The sequence below is a fragment of the Myotis davidii genome, unplaced genomic scaffold (assembly GCF_000327345.1).
Source record: "Myotis davidii unplaced genomic scaffold, ASM32734v1 scaffold68, whole genome shotgun sequence".
Lineage (NCBI taxonomy): Eukaryota > Metazoa > Chordata > Mammalia > Chiroptera > Vespertilionidae > Myotis > Myotis davidii.
Genome location: NW_006300376.1, coordinates 2,579,281 through 2,596,123, shown reverse-complemented (window position 1 = coordinate 2,596,123; position 16,843 = coordinate 2,579,281). Strand labels below are relative to the sequence as shown.

Sequence of the window (16,843 nt, the reverse complement as noted above, 5' to 3'; positions counted from 1 at the left end):
GTAGGAGATTGTACCTTCCTGGCCTTTCAAAGCCTGTGCCCCTGATGTTTCAGCCGGGACAGAGGCCAACGCACGTGGCACTTCCTGTCACGTTTCACACAATGCTGTCCAAAGACCCTAGGATGTTGATTTCACAAATCACAGGAAACTGCAAGAGTATGTTGAAGGAAATGAAAATATCTCAAATGGGGGAGAAACGAGGATAGAAAGTGCAGGCTGCAAGACTGAAGGATGGGGTCTGTCAAGTGGAGTGCACAGCCTAGGGCACGTGAAACGCAGCCATTGAGACGCAGAAAAAAGCCCGGCCCCAAATACTAAAGTTTCTTTATATTTTATTTAAAATCTCTGTTTAAGATTTCATTTTTGTGTCTGTTTTCTAATAAATTCATGATATGTTCAGTGGTAATATGTAATTTATATACTCATGTATTCAGAGAATGTGCAAAAATTGTTATTAATGGGGTCTGCGTAAGACAATGCATGTGTAATGTGTCAGATGGTAACTACTACAGGAACGTAAGTTACAGAGAGGGACAGTGGTGATGCTGCTAAAGTGGTCAGGAAAGGTCTAACTAGCCAAGCAGACACCTGGAGGAAGCCAGGGAGTCGGCCCTGGGGCTATCTGAGGGAGGAGGGGTGGGGGAGTGGCCTGGGCAGGAAGCACAGTCTTTGCAAAGCCCTGCTGGGCATGCTCAGGGAACAGCCAGGAGGCACATGTGGCAGACTAAAGTGAGCCAGGACGCCCAGGGGGTGAGGCATCACGTCATGTCAGGCCTTTTAGGCGTTGGGATGGATTTTAGATGACTTGAAGGGATGTGGGTAATCACTGATGGAGTTTGGCCTAACCTGTGTTTTAAAAAGGTCACTGACTGCTGTATAGAAAATACACTGTAATGAGGCGAGGGCAGAAGCAAAGAAACAAGTTAGGAGGCAGTTGCAGTTATATGGGCAAAAGGCTTTGGTGGCTTGGATGGCGCAGCAGTGCAGGTGAGAAATGAACAGATTCTGGATACATTTTGAAGGTGGAACTGACAACATCTGCTGACAGATTGTGAGGTGCGAGGGGCTGAGAAACATCCAGGGTTTGGGACCCCAGCATTTGTCGTAATCTTGAAACAGGAGCATAAGTCACATCATTTATTCAAGGGGGTCACCTTTTTAGTTCATTAAATTTGTTCCTTTTGTTAAAGTTTGAAAGAGCCTCCCCTGAACTAACCCAAGTGTTATTGTTTGTTCTATACATCAATAATAGCCCAGCAATCAAATATCAATAAAGATTGGAGAAGACTTGGAGGAGAGGCTAGGAGGGGCAGTGCCGGAGTTCAGTGTTGGAGATGTGAAGTTGGACATGCCAGGCAGGAGGCCAGGTTTCTGAGGCTGGAGTCCTGGAGGGAGGCTGGAGATGTAAGTTTAGAGTCCTCAGGCGTGAAGGCATGCACACCATGCGCTGAGGAGACCTCAGAGGGAGGGAGTGTAAAGAACAGAAAAGCCATCTGAGCCTTGGCCACTTCTATATTTAGTGATTGGGAAGAGAAGGAGGGATCTAAACAAAAGGAAAAAAAAAAGATAAAAAGTCTTCATCTCCGGGTGCCTTTAATTTTTTCACATCAGTGAGACCTAAAGTAAGAATGTCGAGAATATCACTTTCCTTAGAGAGGAATGAAATAGGCATCTGCCATCATATTTTCATCTCATGACTCAGGCTTGGGCTATGGGGAAGCCTAATGAGCTGCACTTTAGAATAAGTTGACTTGTCTCGTGGGTGGTAGTTAGAGCCTGTCACAGCTTTCAGGGTCTGACGGGCTTGCGTGGCACGGACAGCTTTTCTCTGGCTGTTCATTTCTGTTGCCTCCAGGGGAACAGAAAGCTGTCTTGGATGTCAGTTCAAAGTTTGGGCACATTGAACTTGATAGGTCAGCAGTGGGGCCAGGTCATTAGCGCTTTTACACATCAGCAAGACCAGTCCTGAGAGGCTTGGAGAATTCACTGGTAATAGGTAGCTGAGCTCATTTTGCTTCTGTTGGTGCTCCAGTCCCCTGAACTGGTATAAGAAAGATCTTTGCTGTGTAAGGAACTTTTAAAAATGTCTGTAGGAGAGTCATTCCAGGCCTGTTTATTCTGGATACACATACACAAAACAAGGGTATTACTTGTCATATTTTTATTTGGGAAAATGAGTGATCTCTAGATACATTTTTCCTTTCATATTCTGTTGCGTGTAATCTGTTTTTAAACCTTCATTTTAATAGCTCACTAATGCCAGTAGCCATCATCCCAGAGGTGAGGGTAGACTTCAGAGGAAGCATAAAGACCATCTGTTCTAACACCATCATTTAGCTAAGGAAGACAGGCTCGGTCATTTACTCAGCGTTACGAGAATGCAGGGGTTCTGAAATCAAGGGACATTTTTAATAGCCAAATATTTTTGGTCAGTTTTATTATGAAATAATTGATAATACAGAAGCATGTATGTATGTGAATTATGAAGTCTAGTAATAAAACAAACCACTGTGTGCCCACCACCCAGCGTAGGCCCTCCCTCACCGTTACTGAAACTGTGCAGCACCCTGCACAGCCCACCCTGCCCCATCCTCCTGGCCCCTCTCCACACACATAAGCTCTCTGGAATTTTTTTTTCTTATACCCTTGTTTTATAGGGTAGCCCTATAGTCTCTGTACCTACAATATTTTAGTTGTGCTTGCTTTTGCGCTTCATAAAATTATTATCAAAGTTCCCTGTGGCTTGTTCCTTTCTCTCTACATTGTTTCTAAGATTACCTATGTCAGTGAGTATATCTGTATTTTATTTTTTTCTTATTACTATATAACATTCACTGTACTTCACCCTGCATCTCTTTACAAGGACATTCTCCTGCCTAACTATCAGGATCACATCTAAAAAAATTAGCAATACATCCATGATAATGTCTAATCCCATAAGCAAATTTTCCCAATTGTCTCAGAAATGTCTTTTATGGATTTTTAAAAAATCATCACGATCCAATCAAAGTTCATATAAATATACTTGGTTGTCAGTCTCTTTTAAGTCCCTTTTAATCTCTTAAGTACTCCCATCTTTGTTTCCCATGGCACTGCTTTTGTTTTGTTTTGTTTTGTTTTGTTTTGTTTTGTTTTGTTAATCCTCACCCGAGGATATTTTTTCCATTGATATTTAGAGAGAGTGAAGGGAGGAAGGTGGGGAGGGGGAGAGAGAGACACATTGATTGGTTGCCTCCTACATGCTTTATGACCTACCAGGCCGCTGGGGATTGAGCCTACAACCCAAGTATGTGCCCTTGACCAGGAATCAAACCCATGACCCTTTGTTTCGAGGGCTGGTGCTCTAACCACTTAGCAATGCTGGCCAGGACTTCCATGCCACTGACTTTTGAAGCATTTAGGTCAGCTCTCTTAGAGACTATACCACACTCTAGATCAGTGATGGCGAGCCTTTTGAGCTCGGCGTGTCAGCATTTTGAAAAACCCTAACTTAACTCTGGTGCCGTGTCACATATAGAAATTTTTTTTGATATTTGCAACCATAGTAAAACAAAGACTTATATTTTTGACATTTATTTTATATATTTAAATGCCATTTAACAAAGAAAAATCAACCAAAAAAATGAGTTTGCGTGTCACCTCTGACACGCGTGTCATAGGTTCCACATCACCTCTAGTTTCATCTCTATTTCCTCGTAATACCAATTAACTTGTTCTCTGTTTCCTGAATTTTCTGTATATCAGGGGTTAGGTCTAGAGGTATGATCACATGCAGGTTGAACGGCTTAGGAAAAGTATCGCCACGTACTTGTGTCGTGCACAAAGGTGGCGCGTGCTGACTCGCTTGCCGTTAACCACACCAAGCTGAATTGCTTGGTAAAAATAGTGCCTCCCTCGCCTCTCCATTGTAAAGGCACATTTCCCCCTTTGAGAGTCATAGCTCAAACTCTTGAATAACCTGAAAGTTGGCATATTCACATGTAATCTTCTGAATATCCAGTTGGTTTCTGTACATAGCCAGCACTCGTGTGTAGCCATGTGTGGAGAATAAGATTGGGATCCAGCTGGAAATACTGTTTCTGATTTAAGTGCAAGTGAACAAGATAAGACAGTTTTGGTTATTTTCATGTGACGTGAAGGGTGTTTCCAAAAAGAGTAATGACACAAGGTTATTTAAAAATAATGGAATAGATGGGCATTGTTATTACTTCAACAGTATTTGTGTACGTATATTTGTTAGTGTTTTTTTTTAAAGAAGCCCATACTTGAGAGTTGTGCTGTTTACTCCTAATTCAGGCAAAAGCTCATTACCTAAGTACATGGGACATAAGAGACTGAAATAACTGCCTGAAGACAGTTTCCCCCTCTCCTGATGGCCTGGTGAATAATGTAACTTGTTGGCATAGAATTTACGAAAAATGAATCACTATCTTGTTAGAATAGAACTAAGGAAAAATGAATCACACTGTGTAAATGAGATTTCAGATTCCAAAGTCCATCAGCGTCCAGAAATGTCTGCCTGAGCTCCCCAGGTCCTCGGACTCACTCACCGGGAAGTCGCCCAGAGCAGCAGCCTTTCCAGGGTGTCGGTTTGTGTTTAGAGTTTTAGCAAATCCCCCTTCACCCCAGATGACTTGCTTCTATAAATGTCAGGTGACTAAGTCACATGTTTCCAGGAAAGTGAAATGGTTGGTATCAGATGAATAAATCCCCTCAGAACTCAGACTATGAAAGGAAAGACTTAATGAACTGGGTCAGCATCATTTCAAAGTCTCAGAGTTATTTGAGCCATTCATTGTGTTTATGAACAATTTTGCCCATTCACTTGGGAGGAGTCAGACTCGGAGGCCCTTGGCTGGTTAGCCTAACAGCACAATTTATGGTAAATTGCCATTATTTACTTAGGGCATGAAATGTGTGTGTGCTCGTGAGAGCACTGAGTTCTGAAAACATGTAATGCACCCTTCACTGTCATGCGTCAAATGTTAAGGAGGGGTAAAGGACCTCAGTCTTTTAGCTTCTGTTTTCTTGTGGTGTAGGGGCATGGCAGTGGTGTTTAAAAGATAAACCTCTTTTTTTCCTTAAATTTTTAATTGATGTATATATAACATTTGTACCAAAAGGTGCATGACAAATCATCAGTGTATACGCTGAGTGAATTTTCAAAGTATAACCAGATCAGGAAATAGAATATAACCAGTGTCTCAGAAGCTCCCCCACACGCCTACGGCTCATTGCCCTTTGCTCTCGCTGTAACTATTATCCTGGCTTCTAACACTAGATTCATTTTAATCCCTACATACACACCACACACAGCCTCTCCGTGTGTGTGTGTGTGTGTGTGTGTGTGTGTGTGTGTGTTGGCTAGTCTTCAGTAGGATTTTGATTGTAAATCCTTGTATAATTAATGAGTCTAAAAAAGTTACTGATTTATCCAGGGGAATTTTAAACAATAACTGTCACCCAAAAAAATGTGCCCTTGGGCCAAAATTGGGAACATGAGAAAAGCAAAGGGAGACTCAGATGCATGTGCTGGTAAGAGGTTTCACAGGCAGCCACCCCCTTTTTGGTGTGGTTTTCTGGGAACATGGTGGAGTGTCCCCGCTAGGACGCTGGCAAGGCTGACAAAGAGCTGGAGAGAAGTGATCACCAAGAATTCCATATTTGTTTATGAAGAGAGCATATAACACCTGTCTTACATAGAACTCACTTCTCCAGCTGCCTCACCTTCCAAGAACCCTCCAGGAAGTTGGTAAGACTTTGCACTGTCTTTAGGGGCGGTCCTACCAGGCATGAGTTTCTGGTTTCCCGGTTTCTAGCCCATTAGGGGAGGGTGAGGCGGCTGGTTCCCTGATGAAGGAGAAGTGACAGCTGATAAGCCTAATAAAAGGGTGTGGTTTTGAAAAGCCATAAAAATCCAAGAACTCAGAAAGCTCCCCCTGCACCTCCCTCCCCCCAACCCCCAGGCCAGCACTGTGCATTGTCATGCTCCTAGTGGGGATCCTGAGTCATTGTGGAGAGTCAGTTACACCCACGCCCTGGAATGAAAAAACTGCCATAAGAAAATGATTAGGAGCCTGGGTCTGGATCAGTGGGGATCAGCCCTGCTTGGTATTTGCAGCTGTGTGGCCGGGCAGCGTACTTCACCTCGTCTGTAAGATGGGGACAGTACGGCTCCTTCCTCATAGCATTGCTGAGGGTTAGATGAAGTTCTGGGTGGCATTCCTTATGAGCTGTAGGTGGAGGTTAGCTGTTATTAGTCTTTGACACTGTGACTGACCAGTAAGTGGAACATCCTGTTATTTGGTTACAAATGAGATGTTGCCTTTTAAAACACAGATTGAGGTTTCCTAGTCAGGGTGTCCCTCTGTAAATACAGGCCAAGCAACAAGAGAACTGCAGCTGACCCTTGAGCAACATGGTCTGACCACGCTGCCTAGGGATCACGTGTACTTTTAACACTTGGAAGTAATAGAGATGGTTTCACTTTAAACCCGTTCATAATATAAATTAAGTGGACAAAACCAGCCAAGGAGACAAGCAGATTCTTAAGAAGAGGCGGTAGAACGGTTTATTCCTTGAGTCTTACGTTGCTCTGAGCACCACTGTTCGTCATGCAGATGCACCCACATCCGCTTTGGTCCTTGTCTTTGCTCGTCAGGGGGCTCTGTGTACTGAAATAGATGACGCATTGTCTGTTTCTGTCTTTCCTCGGTGCTACTTAGATGGCTGATTTATGAAGAACCGGGATTTCTGGGTGTCCCGTTTATCCTGGAGCCCGGGGAATACCCTGACTTGTCCTTCTGGAACACAGAAGTGGCCTACATTGGATCCATGCGGCCTCTGAAAATGGTAAACGCGAAATGTAACAGTGTGCTTGGAGGGGGTGGTTCTTTGCCAGCCTGACACCATTGATTCACAGGATGTGACTTGGAAGCAGTAAAGCAGACTAACAAAATAGAAATAACAGAAAGGATTGTTGTAGGCGGCGGGAATGGCACCAGTTGCCTGACCGGTGGGTCAGATCAAAATAGGGTTCAGCAACCTCGGTACTTGAGGAGGGTGAGGCGCTGGTTCCCAAATTGTACGAGGACATTTACTTGGTAAATCGCAGGGGTAGAAGAAGTAATTCCCAGAAAAATTGGGCTTAGGAAACAAGTTATGGAGGTGACGGAAGGGCTCTGGAGCTTGGGAGTGAGGAAGCTAATGGTGCTGTGCCTGGGAGGGGTGGGAGGAAGAGGAAAGTGGAAAGGGAAGGGAAAGGCACAGGTGTGCTCCTGAAGAAGCGTGCACTAGGTCCTGCACCCCAAGGGTTTTGAGGGTGAAGACTTTAGGGAACGTCCTAGTGCAGTGGTTCTCAACCTTCTGGCCCTTTAAATACAGTTCCTCATGTTGTGACCCAACCATAAAATTATTTCCGTTGCTACTTCATAACTGTAATGTTGCTACTGTTATGAATCGTAATGTAAATATCTGATATGCAGGATGGTCTTAGGCGACCCCTGTGAAAGGGTCATTTGACTGCCAAAGGAGTCGTGACCCGCAGGTTGAGAACCGCTGTCCTAGGGAATGACCTTAATGGAATGTTCAGTAGCCTCCCGGGTGCATCCATTCAGGGTTGTGGTCTCCACTGATTATTGGCCTGCAGGAGAGCAGGGCGTCTTTTTTCAGTGCAGCTGGTCCTGACGTCAGCCATGGCTGGTTTTGTTGTTTACCTGGGCCTAGAGCTGAAATACAACTGAGACATAGATGCTGTCTCCAGGGAGGAGAGGTCACGGGGTGCAAACCTCATGACTAATGATATGCTAGGGGAGGAAAGGTCACCCTGGGGGTGAGGTCCCACCCTGCCATTGATTGTCCTTTGCTAGGCACCACGGGCTTTCCACCCTGGTGACCTTCTGTGCTGGCCCATGGTCCCTGCTCTGCTCATGTCTAACTGCCTGCAGCAGGATAACATGCTAGATGCTTTAGGTGAAAAAATGTGGCCCCGCCCTGGTCCTCTGCCCTCAGGCATCCTCAGCCCTGCAGAGCCCAGGTGTGTGCACGGGCCTCCGCACAGGGCAGGCTTAGGAAGGAAAGAAAATGGACACAATTGAACCTTTCTGGAAAAACAGGAGGAAGGACAGATAAACTCCAACTTGTTGGTGATATTGAGCTGGGTCTCAGATGGCTGGTTTTGGATGGCGATGTCAGAGAAGGCCTGCAGGAGCTGGGCCGGGGCTGGGCGTGGTAGAGTGATAGGAGGCTGGGCTGGGCAGCAGCTTTGGGGGCACTGGAGCCAGATGTCTAAATGAATGTTGTCTCCCCAAGTATTAGCTGTAGAGGGGCCTGTGCTTGCTCTGCCCACTCTCCTCCCAGGGCATCCCCCTGTACACACCCCCCCACCCCCGCCCCCCGTGCTGTGCCCTGTTGTCTGGTTCCTGTGCTGAACTCTAAGCCTTGGCAGGATCCAGGCTGCAGCTGTCCTGTCCCGGTGCTGAGCAGTGTGTGCACCGTGTGGTGCGTACTCCCTGAACCTGCCGGGCACCAGGGAGGCTCTCCTTACAGACGTGGTTTTGGAATTCCACTCTGCGGCTGTCTTCTGACTCAGTTTGAAATACATGAGAACTTCAGGAAGACAACTTTTTATCTTAGTCTCACCCCACCTGCCAGAGCTTGTGGTTATGTACCTGTGTGTCTGCTGGTTTTATTGTAAATGATTTGGGGCTTTTTTTCTAAAACTAAATCTACTCTCAAAGAACAAACTTCTGTTAGTTGTGTGAATGTACCAGAGAATTGACCCTAATTTAAAAGGCAGTTTTTAGTGGTAATTTACAAAACTGTGAAATTGCGGGCATTCAAATTGGATTACTTTAGAAAAGGGCACTTGGTTGTATAAGCTGTAGTCTGATGACAAAATCAAGCACACTCCTTTATAATTACAGGTCATTTGGTACATTTGAGCATCATAGGCTGTGCTTTTTATTTATTTATTTAAAGCTGTTAAATATGTATTGGTGAAAAAATCCTTCTGACTTTCCCACTGCTGATGTTAACTTGACCCTATTTAATATTCCTGTATCATCCCTTTTCTATGGTTTGTTTTAGTGAATTTTAGAGAATTTAAGAAGTTTTTAATTATAAAAGTATAACAACCCCCATAGGCCCATCCTTTGGTGTGTTTTACATTTTACCTGACAGTTTAATTATTTCAAGCGTCCTCCAGATCATATTGTGAGCTTGTATGAACTTCAACAGTTTTGTAAGCCATGGGTTGCAAAATCAAATGCCTCTGGGAGCAGGGCAGCAAATAGACAGGAGTGAGGCTGGCTGGGACTGGACCGAGGGAAGGTGGAGAGAGGCAGACCGGAGCCTGAGTCCCGGCTGGAGGATGAGCACAGCGTAGGGTTAGTAAGTTCGGGAGGTGAAGTTTGTTGCCTGTGAGAATTTGGGTCCAGAAATGTCAGATCTTAGAATTGTTTCTTAAGCAAAGTGAGAAATATGCATTTAAAAAAAAATGATTTCAGAGGGAGAAAGGGAGAGAGAGATAGAAACATCAGTGATGATAGAGAATCACTGGTCCGTTGCCTCCTGCATACCCTCCACTGGGGATCGAGCCTGCAACCTGGGCATGTGCCCTGATAGGGAATCAAACCTTCTGGTTTATAGGTCGATGATGCTCAACCACTGAACCACACTGGCTAGGCTGCATTTTTTTTTTTTTTTAAGAAATTTACTGAGTTAAAAAGAAAACAACTAAAAGTTACTGGGTCAAAAAACACAGCTAACATGTCGATGCAGCTTACAGGCCAGTCTGTGAGCCTCTGCCCCAGACCAGCTTCCTCATGTCTTCATCTGCGTTGTTGGGAATTTTAGAACTGTCTCCACATAAATTTAACCAAACTGGAACGTTCCCGCGCTGTGAGGTTTGATGGTGTAAACTGACATGTGTAATATAAAAGGATAATGTATCACTGAAAAACCATTTCCCTCACCGTGTTATTTTCTTTTCAGGGTGGTCGTAAAGTTGAATTCCCTGTAGATCCGAAGGTAAAACTATATTTTAAATTTTACTTCCACTCTGTCTCTCTGAAGAGAATACGTGTGTGATTTTACAGTTCAGCCTGCATGAAGCATAATTGCAGCCAAAGGAAGTTATCCCAACTTCCGCGTGCCGTCTTCAGGCTGGGAGATGCTGCTGGCGGCTCTAGCTGTCACCAGCAGCACGTGCTTCCATGGCTCACAGGTTCATGGTTGTATCACATTGATATTTTGTAGTTGTATTTACTAATTGTAGGGCCTGTGGCTGCTTGCCAGTTAGTTAGGAAAAAGCTTTCAAGCCAAGTTCTCCCAACTCCAAAAGGCTCTTTCTGCTTCCCACATCTATGACATAGTTTGATTTCTAGTTTGTTTCGTTTTTATAATATTTATCGACTTTCAGAGAGAGAGAGAGAGAGAGAGAGAGAGAGAGAGAGAGAGAGAGAGAGAGAGAGAGAGATATTGATCAATTGCCTCCTGTATATACACACACACCTCCCATCGGGGTTCCAGCCCACAAGCCAGGCATGTGCCCTGACCAGGAATCAAACCAGCAACCTTTCGGTGCACAGGATAACACCCAACCAACTGAGCCACACCGGCCAGAGCTAGTTTGTTTCATTTTAAAAACAACTTAGAACCTTCTGGTTCTTTAGTTTGCCCTAAGCGAAATTCTAAATATCAGTTCTAGACATTGAAACAAGACCCAATTATTTATAAACTGTCTTTTGAACCTTAGCTTTGGGCTATACCCCGACTGGAAAAAAAATTCTGATTTTTAAAATTATAAGATACTGTTATTTAATTAATTTTTAAAAATATCCTGAGAAATTTTAATTTGTGTTCCAGGACTTAATGTTGTTAAATGACTGATTTAGCATTTAGCCGTTGAGATAGTTAACGTCTTACAAATTACTGGTTTTTCTCATTTCTGTTACAGGTAGTTATTTATGAAAAGCCTTTCTTTGAGGGACAACGGATGGAACTGGAAACAGAAATGTATAATTTTATCACGGAAGGAGGCGAAGCAGAGGAAACCGATGGAGATGCCAGTTTGCCGCTGACGTCGGTGGGGTCCATGAAAGTTCTCAGGGGCATGTAAGTAGAGGCACAACCGTGAGGATTCCTTTTTCTTCTTTAATCAAGTGATAACATGCACGCCCCTGCCCCAAAAAATATTCCAGATGGTGTGGTAGAGAGTTTCAAGCGTGTTCTCCTCAGCCAGTTGTGGCCTGGACTTGAGAGCAGCAGTTGGAAGGGCTCTTTGGGGCCAGTCAGCTGCGCCAGGCTGGCAGATTGGCCTATCGAGATTGGCCAGATCTGCCATCTCGTTTATTAATGTCATGCTCCAAACTGTGGAACTGTTGGTTTGCTTTTCATTTTTATGATCATATTTTGTACTTTCTAGATCTTATATATTTCCTTGGAAGTACACTGCATGTGGTCTGGTAAATAGCCAAAAACATAATATTTTAATTGCTATTTGGAGAAAGTTTATCCAGTTTTATTTGCTGATGTCCTTTTGAGTCAGCTCTTGTCAAACACACACACACACACACACACACACACGCACGCACACGTGCACACCCCTATCTCCTCCTTTACAGAACATTGATGTATGTTTCTCAGATTGTTTTCTTAGGGCCATTCTGTTAGTCACAAATTTTAGAGAAGAATTCGCATAATCATAGTGACTGAGCCCATCTGTGGCTTTATTTATTTTGTTGTTAATCCTTGTGCAAGGATATTTTTCCATTTTTAGACAGTGGAAGGGAGAGGGAGGGACACAGAGAAACATCCATATGAGAGAAACACATTGATTGGTTGCCTCCTTCACCCACCCCACCAGGGCCAGGGATCAAACCTGCAAACCAGATACGTGCCCTTGACCAGAATCAACCCAGGACCTTCAGTCCATGGGCTGATGCTCTATCCACAGAGCCAAACCGGCTAGGGCAGGGGTGGGCAGACTTTTTGACTCGAGGGCCATAATGGGTTCTTAAACTGGACCAGACGGCAGGAACAAAAGCATGGATGGAGTGTTTGTGTGAACTAATATAAATTCAAAGTAAACATCATTACATAAAAGGGTACGGTCTTTTTCTTTTTTAGTTTTATTCATTTCAAACAGGCAGGATCTGGCCCGCGGGCCGTAGTTTGCCCACGGCTGGGCTAGGGCCATTTGTAGCTTTATAATGATTTGTATTTGTCAATGAAACTGATATATACAATGGAAACATTTTAACACTCCTGAGAATTTCTACTCCTTCATTTTTTTTTTTCTGTTGCAGTTGGGTTGCTTATGAAAAGTCTGGATTTACAGGTCATCAGTACTTGCTTGAAGAAGGAGAATACAAGGACTGGAAAGATTGGGGAGGTTACGATGGAGAACTTCAGTCTTTACGACCTATATTAGGTGTAAGTCAAAGAAAAGTTAATGGCTAATACTTGGTGTTTTAGGATAATACACCAAATGGCTAACCTTTGAATTTTGATTTTTTTTCTCAATAGGATTTTTCAAATGCTCACATGATAATGTACAGTGAAAAAAACTTTGGATCCAAAGGTTCCAGTATTGATGTATTGGGAATTGTTGCTAATTTAATGGAGACCGGATATGGAGTGAAGACACAGTCTATTAATGTACTGAGTGGAGTGTAAGTGAAATAGCCCAACCCGGATTTTAAACATGGGTTTCACCTTGGTTTGTGTTAAATTTATACCTTCTCTGACACCGAGAATTAAACTAAATATTAAATCAGTCCTTTAATACCTACTGCCACTATATTTTCATAATTGCTTTTTAAAACCTTTCTCATTTCATTTTTTCATGTGTAATAGAATATTGGAGTAGGCTTTGGGGTTTATGATAGAAATCCACAGGTCCTCTTCCCCTGTCATTCTGCGTGGAGACATCTCATGAATTTCTTATGATGGGAATCAAATAATAACAGTGATTTAACATGAGAGACCTGAGGTTGGGACAGAGTTCCATTCCATTTCCTGTGGCCCCACACCTACCCCATTATTTTGACATAAAACTAATTGTTTCAATGTCCCTGGAGTTAGCAATTGAATACTTTAATAATGCCAAACTAAGTTTTTATTGAAAGATGATTAGTCAAGACACTTCGGGATGCAAGTGACTGCAAGCCAACCTGGGTTGGTGTAAGTGATGGGAATGGAGCTCACTGGCCTACATACCTGAAATGCCCTGCTGAAGGTTTGCTTCGGTCATGGCTGGACGCAGGGGCTCAGACACCTTCATCAGGACGACGTGGTCTCTCTCTCTTGGAATCTTCTCTACATTGGCTTCACCTTAGGCAGGCCCTTCCCTCTAGTGGCCCAGGGCAGAGCCCTCTAGCTTTTGTTCTTCCGTCTCACTATCCAGTGAAAAGAGCTTCTCTTTCCCACTGAAGTTCCAGGTGTGACTTTGATTCTGTGGGCTTGAGTCCTGTGAACCTGCCTAAGTCAGTCACTGTAGCCAGGGAGATGGCTGTGGCTGTGTTATGTGCCCATCTTTGGAGCTGAGATGTAGTTCCAGTCCCCTAGGAACCACTTAGATATGATTGGTGTGAACAGTTCCCAAACATCAGAGAGAATGGGCACAGATACTGGATTGGGGGTGGGGTGGGGAGGGGAGTGTCTGTTAAAAGGAATTCTACCATTATTCTTATGAACCAGGCTGATGTCAGTTATAATTTGTTACGAGTGAGAGTATTCTTGCATGGTTATATGAAATCATTTGACATTGGTTCTGCTGAAAGTGCTTGATGTCAGGTTTTTTATGTCATGAATAGTAACATAGGCCATTTGAATCATTCTAACCTCAACTCCATTGCATTTCATGGGGCCTTCCACAAGATCCCTGGATATCTGGGGTGTGTCTCAGTGTGGTGTGCTGTCCCTGTGAGTCATGTCCACCAAATTCTTGTGTAGGCTGTTGCTTGTGGCTCTATCTTGGCAGAATGACACCAGAGGCTTCTGGGTCTGCCACTCTTAACAGGAAATACGTTCTACTGGGTCCTGTTCTGGAACCCTAACATTTTAGAATCTGCCATAGATAAAAGGAATGGTATGGCAGAAGTCATCTGAAATACTGCTGTGGCGATATTTAAAGACTGCCTTTGAAGTTAAGTATTTAGAAGGAAAATATAGTGGCCGGGTCTAGGTGGCAGTTGTACATTTTGATACTCAGCAGGTGTGTTGGTTCAATTAGTCAGAGCCCAGTCATGCAGCCTAGAAGCGGAAGCCCGGCCAGGCTGAGCAGAATTTCCCTGGGGCATTTGCGTAGATTCTGCCGTTGGCACAGATAAGAATTTCTGTACCCCTGCCAGTCTTTTTTTAACCCAGCCCTTGTTTATTTGAAATCACTTTTCTTTATGAAATGTTGCTTTTATGTGTTTCTATTTTTAGTCACTTCTAGTAGCATTTCCTGGCGTAGGCTCTTGTTCTGGGTGTAGCAGTTGAGGTTTAGTATTGAAGGGAGGCATGCGTACCCACACCACTTCCTTTCAAATTGAGTGGCTCTGGGAAGGGCCAGCTGCTTCCTCATATTTCATTGGTCATTTGACAAATATTTATTGAGGTCTATTATGTGCACAGCATTATATTATGTCCTCAAAGAAGTTACAGTATTTATATAAAACATAATTATTGCTACAAAAGACATGGGGATTAAGTGCTTTGAGAATCCACATCAGAAGGATTAATTTCCAGTGTGAACTCAGGGATGACTTTAGAGGCGCTAGCACTGAGTTGGGGCTCGTGGGGTGGGAAGGTGGAGCTGTGCCAAGATCTGAGGGAGGAAGAGGAACCTATTCGCGTTTAATGGTTTTAAAGAAAAGTTATCGGCCTAACTAGTTTGGCTCAGTGGATAGAGCGTCAGCCTGCGGACTGAAGGGTCCCAGGTTCAATTCTGGTCAAGGGCATGTACCTTGGTTGCGGGCACATCCCCAGTAGGGAGTGTGCAGGAGGCAGCTGATCGATGTTTCTCTCCCATCAATGTTTCTCTCTATCCCTCTCCCTTCCTCTCTGTAAAAAAAAAAAATCAATAAAATATATGTGTGTGTGTGTGTGTGTGTGTGTGTGTATATATATAACTTAAAAAAAAGAAAAGTTATCATAATGACTTTATTCTTATTGGTAAATAAGCATTTTAGTTTGGTTCTTTATTTTCTAGTATGGAACTCAAAGTCAGAAAAAAAACTTTTTTGAGAGTCTTGCTCTGTGAGTTTTTGTTGAAGTCGGGCCCTTTACATAGCACATTCGGAATCTGTTTTAAGTACGAAGTGTGTGGCCTGAAATCAGAAACTTTATAGGACAAGTGGCAGTTGGGGTCAGGAAGCGAAGAGAACCTGGTGAGCTTCAGGAGACTCAATCATGGGTCCGATCATCCCTGGCCACTAAGTGATGGTGTCACCTTGCACAAGTCACTTCCCATTCAGAACAAACACCAACAAATAATTCCATTCAGAACAAACACCGACATATAATACCATGAGATGCTTGTTATTCATCTGTTAGCTTTGCACACCTCATGCCAATCTAGTTCCTGGCATATGGTAAGTGGCTAATGTTGAGTGAATAAGTGAATTAACTTTTAATAAATGAATTAGATGTGAAAGCATTCTGGAAAGTTCTTAGTATGTACACAGGCATATAGGTATTAATCCTTTAAGCTGCGAGAGGATCAGGAGGGCAATGAATTAACTGGGGGAAGATATTTGAATGTAACAGAATTGAAAAACTTTCTTCCTCTCAAAAGGCTTTATCTTTGGGTAGGAAATAGCATCCAAGAAGTTAGTTTTGTTGATTTCCCTCTCCGAGTATAGATCACTTAAAAGATAAAGGAAAACATTTCAGAGGGATTTTTCTTTAGTATTTCTGAGCATTTGATCAATTTTGCTTATTACATAGTTGTGTCATGTTGGAAATCTGGTTTAAGACAAAATTTTTGTTACTTAGTTGGTTTTTTTGGTGTTTATTTCTTCTGTCAACTTTTTCCCCCATTGTGGTTTGTAGTGTAGAGACATAGCTTCCTGTAATACCAGTGGGTTTATAGTTGTTTGTATGAAAAATAATACAATCTATAATAATATATAATAATAAAAGCATAATATGCTAATTAGATTGGATTTCCTTCTGCACGAAGCCAGGGCTGCGAGGGAAGCTGGGTCCCGGGTGTAATCCCGCCTGCCCCACCCCCATCTGGGCCTGCTATTTGCCACCCGGGGTGGTGGGGTGGGACAGCACCATCCCACCTGTCCTGCCGCCATCTGGGCCTATCTGCAACCCCCAGGCAGCGGGCATCCTGTGTGTGACCCGACCTGGGGCGGCCGGGTGGGGCAGTGAAGGCTTGAAGGCAGCTCTGGCCGGAGCAGTGAAGCCTTGAAGGCGGCTCCAACTGGAGCGAAGGCCTGGGTCCCGGGTGCCGGAGGAAAACCGGTGTCGGCAGCCAGGGGAAGGGAAAGCCTATTGCACGAATCTTTTTGTGCAACAGGCCTCTAGTTAATAAATAATAATACAAGAATAAACTATGTTTCGTGTACTGACAACTGTAGACCTATTTTCCCCCCAGCCAGTATACTTCTGGAAAGAAAATTTAATGTTGATAACAAAAAGAAGTATTTGCCTACTAACAGAACTTTGACAGCTACTTCTTCAAAGTCTAAATTGTTTCCTTAGGATAGAATTAGAAATACAGATATATCCCCACTGGCACATTTTCAAGGCAGAGGCTTGGGTAAGTTTGAAAACACCCAAAAGGGTCAAAGATACTCATTCACTTGCCACTTTGATTTCTAATCCAGACAAATCTATCTGC

At 43.6% G+C, this 16,843-nt stretch overlaps 1 protein-coding gene across 1 annotated transcript in view; it reads left to right on the top strand.

Moving 5' to 3' along the window:
* Positions 1–16,843, top strand: part of AIM1 (absent in melanoma 1) — a 48,786-nt gene that overhangs the window by 16,987 nt on the left and 14,956 nt on the right. The window contains 5 exon segments of the mRNA XM_006777212.2: positions 6,726–6,852; positions 9,994–10,029; positions 10,958–11,115; positions 12,309–12,435; positions 12,529–12,674. Of these exon segments, the coding sequence (XP_006777275.2) occupies positions 6,726–6,852; positions 9,994–10,029; positions 10,958–11,115; positions 12,309–12,435; positions 12,529–12,674 (594 nt within the window).